The 18,099-nt window shown below is 44.2% G+C and overlaps 1 protein-coding gene across 1 annotated transcript in view; it reads left to right on the top strand.

The window, feature by feature from the left end:
- Positions 1 to 4,048: 4,048 nt before the first annotated feature.
- The window catches only part of EPHX2 (epoxide hydrolase 2), a 60,083-nt gene continuing 46,032 nt past the window's right edge, over positions 4,049 to 18,099 (top strand). Inside the window, exons 1-2 of the mRNA XM_081238058.1 lie at positions 4,049 to 4,276; positions 16,853 to 16,937. Coding sequence (XP_081094184.1) covers positions 4,176 to 4,276; positions 16,853 to 16,937 — 186 coding nt within the window. The 5' untranslated portion in view covers positions 4,049 to 4,175. The remainder of the gene's footprint in view (positions 4,277 to 16,852; positions 16,938 to 18,099) is intronic.

Below are 18,099 nucleotides of genomic sequence, written 5' to 3' on the forward strand. Positions count from 1 at the left end.
CCCCTGGGCTGGACAGCTGGTGTTTGTCAAGGGCAGTAAAATTGAAGCTTTGTTCTCACCCAGATACTCCAAGGACAAAGCTAGTGGCAGAAGCTGAGCTCCGCTGAAATAAAGAGATAAGATGGCCACTCCTGAGGTCAGGAAAACTTCCCTGACTGCACATGCGCAGGAAGGCTCCTTGGGGGTCAAAAAGGGAGGGGATGCCACTGCATAATAAGTGTGGACATGCACCCACAGGCCTCTGCAGTGGGATCCACCTCAACAACACCTCAACAAAAAGTTGCGCATGCATGTGGGGAGTGTCCTGGGACCAGCCAAGAGTGAAAAAAGAAAGAAGATAATTGGACAAGTGTAAACACAGACCTGGAAGGACTGTCCTACATAAGCGATCTAAACCACCTCTTTCCTGCCTCCTCACTCAGGACTCCCGCACTGTTCTCTGGGTGTGTATTTCTGCCTTGCTTCTGTCTTAAATAAACAAACTGTTTCTCTGTGCTCTCTCCCACATGTTACGCTGTGTCTCTAATAATAAACTTTGTACCTGTTTTTACAGTTTTTGCCTCCTTGAAACGTTCTAGCTCCCAAACGGGGAAAAGAGTCAGGGCCACTTTGCCTATGCTCTGCGAGATCAAAACTAGATGCTTCTGCTACTGCTGTGGCTGGAAGAAAGTTCCAGCTCACACAGCTGTTGCTTCAGTTTGCTCATTCCCATACCCAACTCTCACGTGACTGGCAGAGCCCATGTCACGTGATCAGTGTGACGGGAGCCCAGCTAACGTGCTGTTTGTGGAGGCTACCTTAAGAAGGTAAAACTCAAAATGTGAGCTATTAAATTAGAGCGATGTTAGAAGGACATTGTGCATCTCTGAATGACAGATGTCCACTACGGGGCAGAATTTTCCAAATGTAGCAAGAGGTTATAGGTGTTGGCAGCCAAAACAATGACAAAGAAGAAACACGACGAGTCGCCACCGTCAATATTCCGTGTCTCATTTTCCTCATTGTCCCACAAACAACTGGCAACTCCTTGAACTCATCATTCCACTAAAATGGAAACTTCTTGGTCATCTCTATTTTTTGTCTGTTTTATTTACCAAGGAATCCCAATTGCCAAGAAAGCACGTGGCACATAGCAGGTGCTCCATACATATTTGTTGAATGAATAAAAGAAATTCATTTGCTGCACAAAAGAAAGACAAAGCTTCAGGTGGAGCGTGGGTTTAGAAAACAGCTTGAGGCAACTTTAAGCTCGATTCAAACACCTACAGCAGGAGAAGCAGCAGTGTGAACCTCTCTCTCAACCACTGGGAATTAAACAGAGTGTTAAAGTAGCGTTGGAAAACCAAGGTCTAGCAGGAGGTGGGAAAGGGGTAGCAGGGGCAGGAAATCCAACACGAAATCTAATGAGTTCAGTGTAATGAGTTCAATACAAATGTAGTGACTGACAGCAGATGTAGCTTCTGAATTTTCACTACTACATTAGCCATGTTTTAGGAGTCTGTGCCATCACCGAAAACAAATTTTATAAATATTCAAATTAGCAGACATTAGGGTTAGGAGGTACATTTCAAAAAGATACCCCATTTCCATAGCCCAGCTGAGTGAGCTCTCATCTTTCTGTACCTTGGGTGGCAGAAAGCATAGCGGGACAATGACCCATGAGAAAGAGCAAAGCACAATAAAATGCAATCGAGACCTCTAATCTTGGCCTAAGCAGTTCATCCAGGAAGTTCTGTAACTCAGCAGGTGTTACCCAGGAATAAACACACAGCCCAGGAATAAACAAAGGTCCATAAGACAGCTCCATAATTTCCTCTTCACCAAAGATGATTTCCATCTAAAGTGGAGTCTCATATTCTAAGTTTCTTATTTTTTTTTAAGGGGGATTTATAAAATCCAGTTCGGTCAGTGTGACCTTTCTCTTCACTTTGCTACATTTTACAAACACGTACATGTACTCCTAAACAGTACTGCACCAGTCAGGCAACAGAAATCACTCTAGTTAATTTAAATAGGGAGAGATTGAATACAGGGAATTAGGAACCTGCAAAATCTTTGAAAAGAACGGCGTAGTGAGCTCCAGACTGGGCCTTTAAGAAAGTCTCCCAGCTGGCCACCACTGGGACTGGGTTCAAGGACACAGGGGTTAGCTGGAAACCAGGGGTCTGGAAGCAGTTCCAAGTTCTTTGAATTGAGCAACTGAAAGGGAATGCCCTTTAGTAAGACCGGGAGCAGGCTTGGGAGGTGGGAATGCAGCCAGAGTTCTGTTTCAGTCATGAGAAATTTCAGATAACCTATGAGATATTCATGAGGAGGTGCTGTATAAGAAATTGCATATGCAAGTGTGGAGGTAAAGGGAAGTCTAAACTGGAGATTTCAATTTAAGTGGTTTCATACAACATAAGCATGCTGCCATTTGCTTTCTTGTTTGTTTGTTTATTTGTTTTGTTTTGTTGCAGTACACGGGCCTCTCACTGCTGTGGCCTCTCCCGTTGCGGAGCACAGGCTCCGGACGCGCAGGCTCAGCGGCCATGGCTCACGGGCCCAGCCGCTCCGCAGCATGTGGGATCTTCCCGGACCGGGGCACGAACCCGTGTCCCCTGCATCGGCAGGCGGACTCTCAACCACTGCGCCATCCGGGAAGCCCTGCTTTCTTTTTTTAAACTCAGTTTTACTTTTGAGATCACCAGCTTCTTGAGCGACTATTGTGTGTACTCACTTTAAGTCTGGCTCAGTCTTCAAATCTAGGGTAATCTAGCGTCTATCTCCAAAAACTCCACTGAACGTGTTCTGAAACAGGTCACCCAGCGTCATCCAAGGGCACTATCGAATTTTTTTTTCAGTTATTTCTACAACATTTGGGGTTGTTAATTACTTCCTGCTTCTCAGGAGTGGATCTCAGAAAACACTAAGTGTCTCAGGCACAATCCCAGAAGAGGTTATGAAGCAAGAGAAGCAAGCGTGGTCCTGGTTCACGAGAACAAGACACCCCAAGGCAGACTCATTTCTCTTGTCGATCAGATTGATGGTTGGTAGATCAAGTACTTCTTGATTTCAGCAGGGTATCTATCTCTTACAACATTCTTCTAGCTAAAGGGGGAAAATATCTTGGGTAAATTCACAGATGACACTGTGAAGGAGGCAGGGAGGTCTTCGGCACCTATGTCCTGAGCTGTGCTCAGGGCAAGTTGGAATATCAGGCTAGGAGTATGTTTTAATTCATGGAGCTGACTACAAAGGCACAGAGAGTCCAACAACCCGTTTGCAAGCAGAGCTCGGACACTCCTAAGGCTTAGGTTTTCCAGAAACAAATGAGCCAAGAGTGTGGTTTAAAACAAAGCTCAAACATTTTTAGGCAGCATTAGTATAAGAAGACTGTACAAAGGGGTAATCATAGTTCACATTTATTCCTTCTGAACTTCATTTCACAAGAGACTGGGATGGACGTATTCTGGGTTGGCATACAATACCTGGAGCATGATATTTTATTCTAGAAATACATTTTGCTTTGACAAAGAAGAGTGTGACTAGAGGCTCATGGTCAGGATAGTGACAGACCCGTAACTATATGTACAGAATCTAGAAAAGGGCAACAAAGCTATTACTTTACTAGATATGACAGCCAAAACGAATATAGAGGATCCAAATATTTAATGAAAAAACTTTTGGCATTTCTCTCTCTGTCTCCCTCTCTCTCAAGGGTCTGTGGCCTCTGGCTCTTTCTCAGGCCCCCCTTCTCTCCGGGCCGAACTGAGATTCTAGCCCCGGGGCGCCAGGAGGCGGTGGAGATGGAGCCCGGGCCGCCGTGGGTGCGGGTACATCAAGGGATGCCCGGTGGGACGCAACGCCAGCGGCACCAGGACAAGGGGTTGGGGCGGAGGTGGGGCGTGGTCAAATCCGGGACAGGGGGCGAGGCGGAGGCCAGGGCAAAGGGGTGAGGGGGGCCGGGGCCAGAACAGGGGGCGGGGCGGGCGTGGGGCGTGGTCAGGTCCGGGTCAGGGGGCGGGGCGGAGGCCGGGGCAGGGGCGGAGCCAGGGCCAGGACAGGGGCCTGGAGCGGGGCCGAATTCGACTGGGGAGGCCCCGTCGGCCCGCCGCTCTGGTCCCGCGCCCCGGCCTTCGCCCATCTCCTCGCAGCGACCTGTACCTGGGTGGAAGGCTGAGGTGCAGGCAGTCATGGCGCTGCGTGCTGCCGTGTTCGACCTGGACGGGGTCCTGGCGCTGCCCTCGCTCGCCAGCTCCTGGGACCGTGCGGAGGAGGAGCTGGCGCTGCCCAGGTAAGGGGACCCGGGCCGCTGCCTGCACTCAGAAGCCTGCGCGGGTGGCTCCGGGCGGCAGGGGCGCGACCCCTTGGAGAAGTTGCCTTTCGGGACTCCCAGCCCTGGTTTCAGATTGCTGAAGGGCGAGAGCGCTAGGTGAAAGGTTAAAACAATTACTCGACCCTAAAGTACCAGTGTGTGTAACTAGATCCACTGTCTTTCTGAATGCTGATTATTTAAATGTCTCTAAGGACTCCAATATTGACCTTTATATTGAGAGCTTTTCTTAAAATAAGAGAAATTGCTCCCCGAGCTGTCTGCTGCCCGCTTACTTCTCTGTAATGGAGTGGATCTTAAAGACCTAAGCTGAGATTTCTAGAGAAAAAAGTCCTGTGCCCTGCACATTGTAACAGCAAACCAGAAACGGCCCCAACGCCTAAGCACTGGAAAATGGTAGACAAGGAAGCATCACCAGTAAACGTGACATTCAGGAAGAGATTTCAGTGACATCAGAAAATATCTGTTATAATAAGTGCAAAAAAGCTAACCCACCAGAGTGTACAACTATTTATACAACATGGAAACTATGGAAAAAAGCTACATGTTGAAAATGCCTGGAAGAAATATACCAAAATATCCCTCTGGCTGCACCAATTTACATTCCAGTCGGCGCTGTACAAAGGTTTCTCTTTCTCCACATTCTTGCCCACATCATTGCTTGTCTTTTTGATAATAACCATTCTAACAGATATGAAGTGATATCTCACTATGGTTTTGATTACATTTCCTGGAAGCTCTTTTAACCACGGTGTTGTTTCACTTTATTTTTTTTTTGGCCCATAAATTTAATTTTTTTAAAAAAGACATAAAAAGAGAGTAAGCTACAATATGAGACACGTTTGTACCTGTGACCTCGTCAATGTGGGAGTGAACATGACTTGTGAATATACAAGTCACAAGTATACTTGTGAGTATACCAGTGAATATACTTGAGAGTATATTTGTGAGTACACAGGTCACAAATGTACAAGTTTACAGATGAGGGGAATTTCAAAGAGCTCTGGTCTCTGAGTCAGACCCAGGTTAAAATCTCAATTCTAACACTTAGCGTTGGGTGACCTTGCTTAACCGGACTTAGTCTTAGTCAACTCAACTGAGACCTTAGTGTTAGCCTTAAAATAAGAAAACACCTCCCCCAGAAATTTTTGTGCTAGTTAGATTAGATGACATGTAACGTGGGTGGGTAGCTGCATTCCTGATACATCTTTTTATTTATTAAAGTCTCATGCACATTCAGAATGATTATTGGACATATTTCGTTCATCTAGTGTGACACTGACTCACATATTCTCCCTGTGACCACGGTCACGATTGTTCCCAGAAGCCATAAACAGGTTATAGCAAACCTAGCTGACCCCAGGAGGTCAGAATCCATGCCTTTGACCTTATTAGCCTATGGAGTCTGTGAACCAACCATGAAGGTGTGAATTCACACCGTGAGCCTCAAGGGCCTACCTTGCACTGGGCATTTCCAACTTGCTTGCTATCTGGTATAAAAACTCAGACATCCACAGATGCCATAGTTCAAAATGAAGGCAGTGCCACAAGAGGTACAGAGTTCTTAGTTGCTTCAAAGGAGGGAGAGATTAGGTCTGATCAGGGGGAATCAGGAACCAGAGGCAGACCCTGAGAAGACTGATAGGATGCTGATGAGGAGAGCTGTGAAGGGAGCACTTTCCAGGTGAGGGAACAGCATGAGCAAAGGCTGGGAGGTGGAAAGCAAGGAGAGTTCACAAAACACTGAACATTCCAGCCTAGCCAGACAGGAGGGGAGGCATGAGAGGGAAGTGGGGAGGTTGGCTGGGCCTGCATTGTAGCCCCACGTGAAAGTCAGGCTGAGCACGTACCTAATTTGATAGCAGTTGACTCTGAGTTGAGTTGGGGTGGAGATGCAGTAAAATAATTGTTGCTCACCATCAGCTGCGGTGATGGATCGAGTACACTGGCCAGAGGAAAGAGGCCACCGCTCCCAGTTTAAGATTTGAGAGTTTGGCAGCTGGAGGGCGAACAGTGTGGAGAGATGGTGAAGCCTGGTGGAGACTGGAACAGAAGCAAACGAGACCTTCTTGAGCTAGGAGTTTGCAGGGTCACTGGCATGGAAGACGAAGATGAAGATGAAGAATCCAGGCTGCAGGACCCAGCGGAGGACAAAGGAAGCCTGTGAGGCTGGTGTTGAAGCTGAGAGTGGATCAGGGGGTGAGGGCCCAGACATCTGTCAATAGCTGCCTGAGGACACGGTGATACGGGGGCTAGTGGCTGTGCTGAACCGCAGCAGTGGAGAGATTGTTGAATACCTGGGGTGAAACAGAGAGATGCAGATTCCTCCAGCATCACACAGGGGAAGGAGGGAGAGGGAGCTCCAATCTCATCTGTGGTCCTCCAGAGCAGAGGCCGCCGAGGGTGTGCTTGCTGGAGATGGTGGTGCCTTGGCAACTGAGGCTGACATGATCTGGAGGAACCAGGATGGTTCCCTGAGATCCAGATCTGACATGTAGACGGTCATCGTGTGCTTCATGTAATACCTTCTCACCCAGCCTCGTGGACGGTCTGCCTGGCACCACTGGACCGACTGAACCCTTGGAATGATTCAAGTGTCAATTTCTTTCAAAAATGTTTACCCTAGAACTTGAGGTGCTTGCCACATGCAATGCTCAGTGAATGTTTTCTGAGCACGAGAAACAAGTGACCAGCAAATACAGAAAGAGTATTTGAGAACCAGGACTTCCTACTCATATCCTGTATGCTGTTTCAGGAAATATTTACTGAATGTTTCCAGGAGCTTCTGGGGCAGTTCCCAGATCTGGGGTTGCTTTTTGCACCTCTGGGCTTTCCTGTACTCTCTGAAGCATCTTTCCTCATTTTTAACTTTACATATGGGTTTTAATTTGACAACTGATAACATAAACTCATTCTTATTATGAAAATATTCAAATGAACAGAATAATGTAGCACAGGAAATGTAAGTGCCTCTTTACCTTTCCTTGTTCCTCTCCCCGTCCCAGATATCATCTTAGTTGATACATAGTTCATTTATCCAAAACCAAGGGTTTAGTTTGTTTTCATAATTTGGGGGCAGTAAAATCCGACCTGTCTTCATTTGGTAGCAAGCCTGATCTAAACAAGCATGAGGCTATTTATTACCATTATTTATTACCTACTACTGTAAATAATCACACATCTCACTGTAAACATATTAATGAGTTTGATTATGAAGGCTGCTGCAGGCTCTCCTGGAGATGTTACTTAATATGTGGTATATCCCCCATTTTACCTTTACAATCGGAAAAATTCTGACTTTTGAAACTCATGTAGTTCTGAGGTTTCAAATAAGGGATCGTCAGCCTGTCACTTATTTATATGAATTTACAGACACGTTTACGCGTAGATTGGTAGGTAGGTAGATTGGTAGACAGGTAGGTTAAAAAAAAACAATAGAATCATAGAACATATATTGTTCTAGGTTTTAATTTTTTATGTAATTTTAACTATTTTATTTCATTCGACAGTTGGATATCTTTTGTGTCCATTTACATAGATCTACCTTGCTCTTTTTAACCACTCCTTAGCATTCCACAATATGGAAGTGTCATAATTTATTTAACCATTTTTCCCTGTTGGTGAACATTTATTTATTTGTTAGTTGTCACTGTTACAAATAATGTCACTGTAATATTTCTGTAGGGTGGTTTTCTAAAAGTGGAGTTGCCAAGTAAAAGTGTATGTATTTACATTTAAAATATTGACAGATCCTGCCAAGCTGTTGAAAAAATGCTGTACCTGTCCTGACATTGCATGAGAAGGCCAGCCCAGATCCTCCCTGCAGAGGAGATGATCCTCTTAAACTTTTGTTTTTCAATAAATTTATTTCTTTATTTATTTTTGGCTGTGTTGGGTCTTAATTGCTGCGCACAGGCTTTCTCTAGTTGCGGCGAGCGGGGGCTATTCTTCATTGTGGTGCACAGGCTTCTCATTGCAGTGGCTTCTCTTGTTGCAGAGCGCAGGCTCTAGGTGCAGTTGTGGCATGCAGGTTTCAATAATTGTGGCTTGCAGGCTCAGTAGTTGTGGCTCACCGACTTAGTTGCACCACGGCATGTAGGATCTTCCCGGACCAGGGCTCAAACCTGTGTCCCCTGCATTGGCAGGCGGATTCTTAACCACTGCACCACCAGGGAAGTCCCAACCCTTTTAAACTTTTGCCAGTCAGATGAAGGAAAAACATTACCTTGTATCAGTCTGCATTTTCCTCTCCACTGTTCATTTTTATTGGCCATTTGTATTTTTTCCTTTGGTGTTTACCTATTTATACCATTTGCCCATTTTTGTATTGGATTGTCACTTTCTTCTTGATTTCTAGGAATTCTTGATTTCTACCATGATGTTTTATGTTTTCTACTTACCATCTCTTCTGCTACTTCTTTTTTTCTCCCTTCTTTTTCCCATCTTTAGTTGGGTTGATCAAGTTCTTTTCTTCCAGCTTCCCTTGGGGAAACATCTTGTTTCTAGTCTTCTTACTGATACATTTTGTTTCTAGTTCTCCTTAAGATTACTTTTGGTTTTTTAATATGCATATATAGTAACTCATACTGTTAACATAATCTTTTCTGTCAGCAGACATGTTCATTGCTACCTGTGTTTTTCATATCAATATAATGATGAATTTGTCTGGTGTTTGTCCTGGGTTCCTAGTACAGAACTTCTAAAAACCCTTGGCATTTCCTGAGTGATCAGTGTGTCTTTGTTATGCTAATGAGGTGACTCACTTGGTGGGAGGTTCTGCAGAGCTTCCTAATGGGGGCTGGTCACCAGAAAGACCAATCTCTGTGATGAGAGGTTTGAAACTTTGCACCTGCCAGAGCTCTAGGGAGGGGAGAACCCTGGGGATTTAGTTCAAACATGTCGCCAATGAGTTAATCAATCATGCCTCATGAAGCCCCAATAACATCTCTGGACACTGAGGCTCAGTGGAGCTTCCTGGTTGGTGAACACATCAATTTGCCAGGAGGATGATGTGCCCTGATTTCATGGGGAGAGGGCCCAGATGCTCTGTGCGCCCTCACAGACCTTGCCTCTTGTGTATTCTTTAAAATAAAACTTAATGGTACAACTTAAAAGTAAGTAACACGTTTCAGTGTTCTGTACGTTGTTCTAGTGAATTATCAGAACTGGAGGGTTGTGGGAACCCCCAAATGTGTAGCCAGATGGTCAGAAGTACAGGTGGCCTGGAGAACCCCTGAGACTGCAGCTGGTGTCTGACGTGAGGGCAGGTCTGTGGAAGACTTGCCTTTAACCTGTGGGGTCTGCGCTAACTCTGGACAGGTAGTGTCAGGACTGAATCGCAGTACACCCACCTGCTATTGGCCAGTTGGGGTGGAAACAGTAATAACATTCTGCCCCACACGGCCACAGCCAGCTTACTTAACCATCCTTCCTTCCAGCCTCTCATGCTCACTCCCACCAGAACTTTCCCCAGGCAGGTAGATTACTTTGCTTCCAGTTTTATCATGAGACAAATCTGCTGCTTCCAGCTCCTTTGCCTAATACAGTTGACCCTTGAACAACACAAATTTGAACTGCATAGGTCCACTAGTACATTGGTTTGTTTGTTTGTTTGTTTGTTTGTTTTCAGTAGTGAATACTCCAGTACCACACTGTCTGAGGTTGGTCAAATCCAAGGATTTTGAGGAACCACGTAGTCAGAGGGCCAACTATGGGTTATACAGGGATTTTTGCAGAGGGTCAGTGCCCTAAACCCCAGTGTTGTTCAAGAGTCAGCTGTACATTATTAGCTATGAATGTATGTATTCAGTAGGTGAAGAATCCCTTTGGGGGACAACGATTGAATTCTAGATATAATGGTTGAGTCTCAAGAGTTCAGTTGTGCAAACATCACTAATAACAATTATAGTAAACAGTGTAAGGTTAAATTTCATATACAACTAATGTTTTCTGGATGACTGAGGTTACAAAATGTATGCAATATAATCTGATTTAAAATGATGGCTGGGAGGGAGAAAGAGGAGTACTGTTTAATGGGTACAAAATTTTAGGTTGTAAAGATAGGAAGATGAGGGATTCCCTGGTGGCGCAGTGGTTGAGAGTCCGCCTGCTGATGCAGGGGACACGGGTTCGTGCCCCAGTCCGGGGGGATCCCACATGCCGCGGAGCGGCTGGGCCCGTGAGCCATGGTCGCTGAGCCTGTGTGTCCGGAGCCTGTGCTCCGCAATGGGAGAGGCCACAACAGCAGGAGGCCCGCGTACCACAAAAAAAAAAAAGATAGGAAGATGAAAAAGTTCTGGAGATGGATAGTGGTGATGGTTGCACAACAGTGTACTTAATGGCACTGATCTGTACACTTAAAAGTGGTTAAAATGGTCAGTTTTAGGTCCATATTGTTTAATGTATCATTTAAAGCTTGAGTTTCCTTCTTTATTTTCATTTTGGATGATCTGTCCATTGGTGAAAGTGGGGTGTTAAAGTCCCCTACTATGATTGTGTTACTGTTGATTTCCCCTTTTATGGCTGTTAGCATTTGCCTTATGTATTGAGGTGCTCCTATGTTGGGTGCATAAATATTTGCAATTGTTATATCTTCTTCTAGGATTGATCCCTTTATCATTATGTAGTGTCCTTCTTTGTCTCTTGTAATAGTCTTTATTTTAAAGTCTATTTTTTCTGATATGAGAATTGCTACTCCAGCTTTCTTTTGATTTCCATTTGCATAGAATATCTTTTTCCATCCCCTCACTTTTGGTCTGTATGTGTCTCTAGGTTTGAAGTGGGTCTCTTGTAGACAGCACATATATGGGTCTTGATTTTGTGTCCATTCAGCCAGTCTATGTCTTTTGGTTGGAACATTTAAACCATTTACATTTAAGGTAGTTATCAACATGTATGTTCCTATTACCATTTTCTTAATTGTTTTGGATTTGTTATTGTAGGTCTTTTCCTTCTCTTGTGTTTCCTGCCTAGAGAAGTTCCTTTAGCATTTGTTGTAAAGCTGGTTTGGTGGTGCTGAATTCTCTTAGCTTTTGGTTGTCTGTAAAGCTTTTCTCTGTCGAATCTGAATGAGATCCTTGCTGGGTGGAGTAATCTTAGTTGTAGGTTTTTCCCTTTTATCACTTTAAATATGTCCTGCCATTCCCTTCTGGCTTGCAGAGTTTCTGCTGAAAGATCAGCTGTTAACCTTATGGGGATTCCCTTGTATGTTATTTGTTGCTTTTCCCTTGCTGCTTTTAATATTTTTTCTTTGTATTTAATTTTTGATAGTTTGATTAATATGTGTCTTGGTGTGTTTCTCCTTGGATTTATCCTGTATGGGACTCTCTGTACTTCCTGGACTTGGCTGACTATTTCCTTTCCCATATTAGGTAAGTTTTCAACTATAATCTCTTCAAATATTTTCTCAGTCCCTTTTTTTTTTCTCCTCTTCTTCTGAGACCCCTATAATTCGAATGTTGTTGCATTTACTGATGTCCCAGAGGTGTCTGAGACTGTCCTCAGTTCTTTTCATTCTTTTTTCTTTATTCTGCTCTGCGGTAGTTATTTCCACAATTTTATCCTCCAGGTCACTTATCCGTTCTTCTGCCTCGGTTCTTCTGCTATTGATTCCTTCTAGAGAATTTTAAATTTCATTTATTGTGTTGTTCATTACTGTTTGTTTGCTCTTTAGTTCTTCTAGGTCCTTGTTAAACATTTCTTGTATTTTCTCCATTCTATTTCCAAGATGTTGGATCATCTTTACTATCATTACTCTGAATCCTTTTTCAGGTAGACTGCCTATTTCTTCTTCCTTTGTTTGGTCTGATGGGTTTTTACCTTGCTCCTTCAGCTGCTGTGTGTTTCTCTGTCTTCTCATTTTGCTTAACTTACTGTGTTTGGGGTCTCCTTTTCACAGGCCGCAGGTTCATAGTCCCCATTGTTTTTGGTGTCTTCCCCCAGTGGGTAAGGCTGATTCAGTGGGTTGTTGTAGGCTTCCTGGTGGAGGGGCCTGGTGCCTGTGTTCTGGTGGATGAGGCTGGATCTTGTCTTTCTGGTGAGCAGAACCATGTCCAGGTGTTTTTTGGGGGTGTGTTTTGGGGTGTCTGTGACCTTATTATGATTTTAGGCAGCCTATCTGCTAATGGGTGGGGTTGTGCTCCTGTCTTGCTAGTTGTGTGGCATAGGGTGTCCAGCACTGTAGCTTGCTGGTCGTTGAGAGGAGCTGGGTATTAGCATTGAGATGGAGCTCTCTGGGAGAGCTTTCACTGTTAGATATTACATGGGCCAGGAGGTCTCTGGTGGACCAATGTCCTGAACTCGGCTCTCCCACCTCAGAGGCTCAGGCCTGACACCCAGCTGGAGCACCAAGACCCTGTCAGCCACACAGCTCAGAAGAAAAGGGAGAAAGAAAAAAAAAAGACAGAAAGAAAGAAAAATAAAATAAAATAAAGTTATTAACATAAAAAATAAAAAAATTATTAAAAAGAAAAAAGTAGTAAAAAAAAAAAAAGAAAGAAAGAAGAGAGCAACCAAACCAAAAACACAAATCCACCAGTGATAACAAGTGCTAAAAACTATACAAGAAAAAAAAAAAAATGGACAGACAGAACCCTAGGACAAATGGTAAAAGCAAAGCTATACAGACAAAATTACACAAAGAAGTGTACCCATACCCACTGACAAAAAGAGAAAAAGGAGGAAAATATATATATTTATAAAATTTTAAAAAAAGAAAAGAGCAACCAAATCAATAGACAAATCTACCAATGATAATAAGCTCTAAATACTAAACTAAAATAAGCATAAAACCAGAAACAAATTAGATGCAGAAAGCAAACACCAAGTCTACAGTTGCTCCCAAAGTCCACCTCCTCGATTTGGGATGATTCATTGTCTATTCAGGTATTCCACAGATGCAGGGTGCATCAAGTTGATTGTGGAGATTTAATCCGCTGCTCCTGAGGCTGCTGGGAGAGATTTCCCTTTCTCTTCTGTGTTCGCACAGCTCCTGGGGCTCAGCTTTGGATTTGGCCCCGCCTCTGCATGTAGGTCACCTGAGGGCATCTGTTCTTCACCCAGACAGGACGGGGTTAAAGGAGCAGCTGATTCGGAGGCTCTGGCTCACTCAGGCCGGGGCGGTGGGGAGGGAGGGGTACGGAATGCAGGGCGTGTCTGCGGCAGCAGAGGCCAGCATGACGTTGCACCAGCCTGAGGCGTGCCATGTGTTCTCCCAGGGAAGTTGTCCCTGGGTCACGGGACCCTGGCAGTGGCGGGCTGCACAGGCTCCGGGAGGGGAGGTGTGGATAGTGACCTGTGCTCTCACACAGGCTTCTTGGTGGCGGCAGCAGCAGCCTGAGCGTCTCATGCCCGTCTCTGGGGTCCGCGCTGACAGCCGCGGCTCGCGCCCGTCTCTGGAGCTCGTTTAGGCAGTGCTCTGAATCCCCTCTCCTCACACACCCCGAAACAATGGTCTTTTGCCTCTTCGGCAGATCCAGACTTTTTCCAGGACTCCTTCCCGGCCAGTCGTGGCGCACTAGCCCGCTTCCGGCTGTGTTCACGCAGCCAACCCCAGTCCTCTCCCTGCGATCCAACTGAAGCCCAAGCCTCAGCTCCCAGCCCCCGCCCTCCCCGGCGGGTGAGCAGACAAGGCTCTCGGACTGGTCACAGATCCTCTGTGCGGGAATCTCTCCGCTTTGCCCTCCGCACCCCTGTTGCTGTGCTCTCCTCCGCGGCTCCGAAGCTCCCCACTCTGCCCCCCGCAGTCTCCGCCCGCGAAGGGGCTCCTAGTGTGTGGACACCTTTCCTCCTTCACGGCTCCCTCCCTCTGGTGCAGGTCCCATCCCTATCCTTTTGTCTCTGTTTATTCTTTTTTTCTTTTGCCCTACCCAGGTACGTGGGGGAGTTTCTTAACTTTTGGGAGGTCTGAAGTCTTCTTCCAGCGTTTAGTAGGTGTTCTGTAGCAGTTGTTCCACATGTAGATGTATTTCTGATGTATCTGTGGGGAGGAAGGTGATCTCCACGTCCTACTCCTCTGCCATCTTGAAGGTCCCCCACTAATCTCTTTCAAGGGTTTTAATTTCTCTTAATTTTGTAGTTTTTAGTGTAGAGGTCTTAAACCTCTTTCATTAGATATATTTTTGTTTTGTTTTGTTTAATTTTAAGGTAAATGATATTTTTTTAAAATTTCATTTCCAATTGTTTGTTATCATTTCTTTTAAACCATCTCTTTCCTGTTCTCAAGATTTTTATTTTGATCTATCTTTAAGTTGACTAGAAGTCTTTCTTGAATTTTTTTCCAGGAAAGGCGTGATAGCAAACTATTGTATTAGTTTTACCTGTCTGAAAGTGATTTGTGTGGTTCTCAGCTTATCAATAATCAATGTTGTGGTCGGACCAGTCCTTGTGGTTCTTACTGTGACTGCAAGACGCCCTTCAGGAGTAGTCATCAGGGGAAAAAGTAAAGGTTTGTTACTTACAAGACCTGGAAATTACACAGCACTCCTAGGGCCACACAGTGAGGACGTGAGGAGGAGAGTGAGCACAGGGGCCTGAATTCTGCTTTTACTGGGGATCATGGTGGGGGCCACCGTGGTTTTGTGGGCTCACTCTTTATTGGTGAATTTAAAACAAGAGCAGGAATTTTAAAGCATGGGAAGAGAAAAAACCAAATGACCCAACTAGTCAGTTATTGAAATCAACCAAGATCTCTAAAACAAAGGAGCCTCACTGGGCATAAAGTAAGTTGTCTGTGGATAGATTTGGGGGGTATTGTTTCTTGTTATCTTTTTATCTCAGTGTCTCATGAGTATTACTCCACAATCTTCTTATATTTATAGTTGCAGAATAGGCTGTTATCAGTCTGAATTGTTTTGCTTTTGTGTATAATCTGTTTTTCTACACAAAAGGTTGTCTGTTATACTTTGTTATCCCAGGAATTGAAACGTTTCCCTACCCTGTGCCTGCTGTGGTTCTTTTTTCATTAATTTTGCCTGGTGTTTGGCGAACACTTTTGATTTGAGAGCTCAGATTTTTCTTCAGCCCAGAGACATCCTCTCCCATTATTCCTTTGACTATTGCTTCCCTGATCTTTCCTTCTGTGATTTTTCTTGTTTATTGAAGGAATTTGGTCTCCATAGGTCTTATCTTTTTGCACATTATTTTTAATTGCTTCATCATTTTACTCTTTGTTCTTGGAAAATTTGGTGGGTCTTTTGATTCACTGATTTCATTTTCTGTAATAGCCATTTCACTGTTCACTGCTTTTATTAACCTTAAAATTTGAAAGTCATGCTTTTTAATGCCAACAACTTACCTCAAATTGCTTCTTTTTTAAAAAATACTGCCGGCTTTTGTCCTATAGAGTCATTGGCATCTCCTTCCTCTAGAGCTGTATTCTTCCTTCACTTCCTCTTCTTTTATCAGCCCCTAATCTTCAGGCAGAAAAAACCATTTTCCCTTTGCTTTTCCATCTCACTCATCCACTGTGTAATAGTTATTTGTTTATATGTTGCCTCCCTTGTTCTCCTGTGAGCTCCCTAAGAATAGATCCAAATTTTTCCATTTTTATATCACGGCATCTGGCACAATGCCTTGATACCTTCGGTCCTCAATGCAAGATTGTTGAGTTGAACTGTATATTGCTCTTTGAAATTGGACGGCAGCTGGGGAAAGGCATGAGGGATCTTTTCGAGGTGATAGAAATGCTCTAAAGCTGCAACGTGGTGATATTTGCACACCTCTATAAAATTACTACAAGTCATTGAATCGTACACTGAAAACATGTGAATTGGGTGTTACGTAAGTATAATTTAACAATGCTGTTTTTTAAAAAATACAACTGATGGCAAAGATGTGCCAAAGCCACTGCTGATGCTGGAAAATTGAGCAAGGCTACATATAGTAGGGATATTTTTTTTTAATGTTTTGTCTAAAGTTGATTATTGTTACCTGCAAGAGGGTTAGTCAGGTAAAAGGTTGTTGACTGTTATCAGATATGAAACTCCCAGATATTTGTTCTCTTAACATGGGAATGGTAAATACTTTTAACTGGGTTGCCAATTCCAGTCCATTGTGAATATTTGCCTGGAACACTGAACTAAGAAGAATCATAAATCAGTGTCTGGATGCAGTGGTATAGGATGTGGTGATGGGTTATTAAAATCGGCCAGGGATTCAGAGTTGTGCGTGCATGCCAGGTAAGTGCCATCCATTATCTGGCTGATGTCACCCAGCCAGCCATGCTGGGGTAGCTCAGCCACCACTGGGTGTGGGAAATGATCAAGAAAGTGGAATGGGACCTTATGTTTTGTAATGTAGGGAAGTGAGAGGGCAATGAGCTGCTCTCTCTGTGTCTGCTACTCCTCAGGACCACATATAAGACATGGATATGAATTGAGGTGTATTAATCACCTAGGGTTACCATAACAAAGGACCACAGACTGGGTGGCTTCAACAACAGTTCCAGAGGCTAGAAGTCCAAAATCAAGGTGTCTGTCCCCTACCTGCCATTGTGATGAAGTCATTTGAACGTTCCTGATGTTTCTTTGTGTCTTGCAGAGGTTTTCTGAATGGAGCTTTCGTGAAAGGAGGCCCAGATGGTTCCAGTGCCCGCGTGATGAAGGGAGAGATCACATTTTCCCAGGTGTGGTGACACCTCACGGACCCCCTTGAGAAGGTGTTCTGTAACTACACACCCATCTCCCCTGCTGACCGTAAGCCCCGTGAGGGCAGGGCCATGTCTGCCTCACCCGTTTACCCCTTATAACACTTAACTCACAAGACTGGGCTGGAGACATTTAAGATTGTTTATTGTCTCTTTGATCCAACCAGAGGGCCACACCCCAGTGATTAGGAAATTTCCAAGCCCTTGAAGATCTATGCCAGGGAATTATAGCAGCCAGAGTAGCTCTTTTTTTCCCCCCCTTAAGCTGTGGTTAAATACACATCACATAAAATTTACCAACTTGATCACTTTTAAGTATACAATTCGGTAGTGTTAAGTATATTCACGCTGGGTAACCAACACCACCGTCCAGCTCCAGAACTCTTTTCATCTTGCAAAACTGAAACTCTATACCCATTAAACAGCAACTGCCCATTCCTCCTTTCCCCAACCCCTGGCAACCACTATTGAACTTTCTGCCTCTATTTAGCTACTATACATATCTTATATAACTGGAATCATGCAATATTTGTCCTCTAGTGACTGGCTTATTTTGCTTAGCCTGATGTCTTCAAGGTTCATCCATATTGTAGCCTGTGTCACGATTTCCTTCTTTTTTAAGGATGAATGATATTCCATTGTATGGATAGACTGCATTCTGTTTATCCATTCATCTATCGATGGACATTTAGGTTACTTCCTCCTTTTGGTCATCATGTCTAATGCTGCTAGGGACATGGGTGTACAAATATCAGTTTGAAACCTTGCTTTTAGTTTTTCTAGATATGCATCCAGAAGTGGGATTGCTGGATCATAGGGTAGTTTTCCATTTTTAATTTTTTGAGGAACCACCGTAGTGTTTTCCATAGTGGCTACACCATTTTACATTTTCCTCCTAACAGTGCACAAGGTTTCCAGTGTTTCCACATCCTTGCCAACCTGTTATTTTCTGTTTTCTTGATAGTAGTCATCCTTAGAGTACTTATTTTCAGACAAGGGCCACTGTGTCAGGGGAAGTTTTGTTAATTACTAACTATAAAGTGGGTGGACTTGGGAATCTGATGTCGGGATTTGGATCATAGCTCTCACTTACAGACATGTGGGCACAGCAAGTCACAGAACCCCTCAAAGTCTCAGTTTT

Source organism: Mesoplodon bidens (assembly GCF_964165515.1).
Source record: "Mesoplodon bidens genome assembly, chromosome: 6".
Lineage (NCBI taxonomy): Eukaryota > Metazoa > Chordata > Mammalia > Artiodactyla > Ziphiidae > Mesoplodon > Mesoplodon bidens.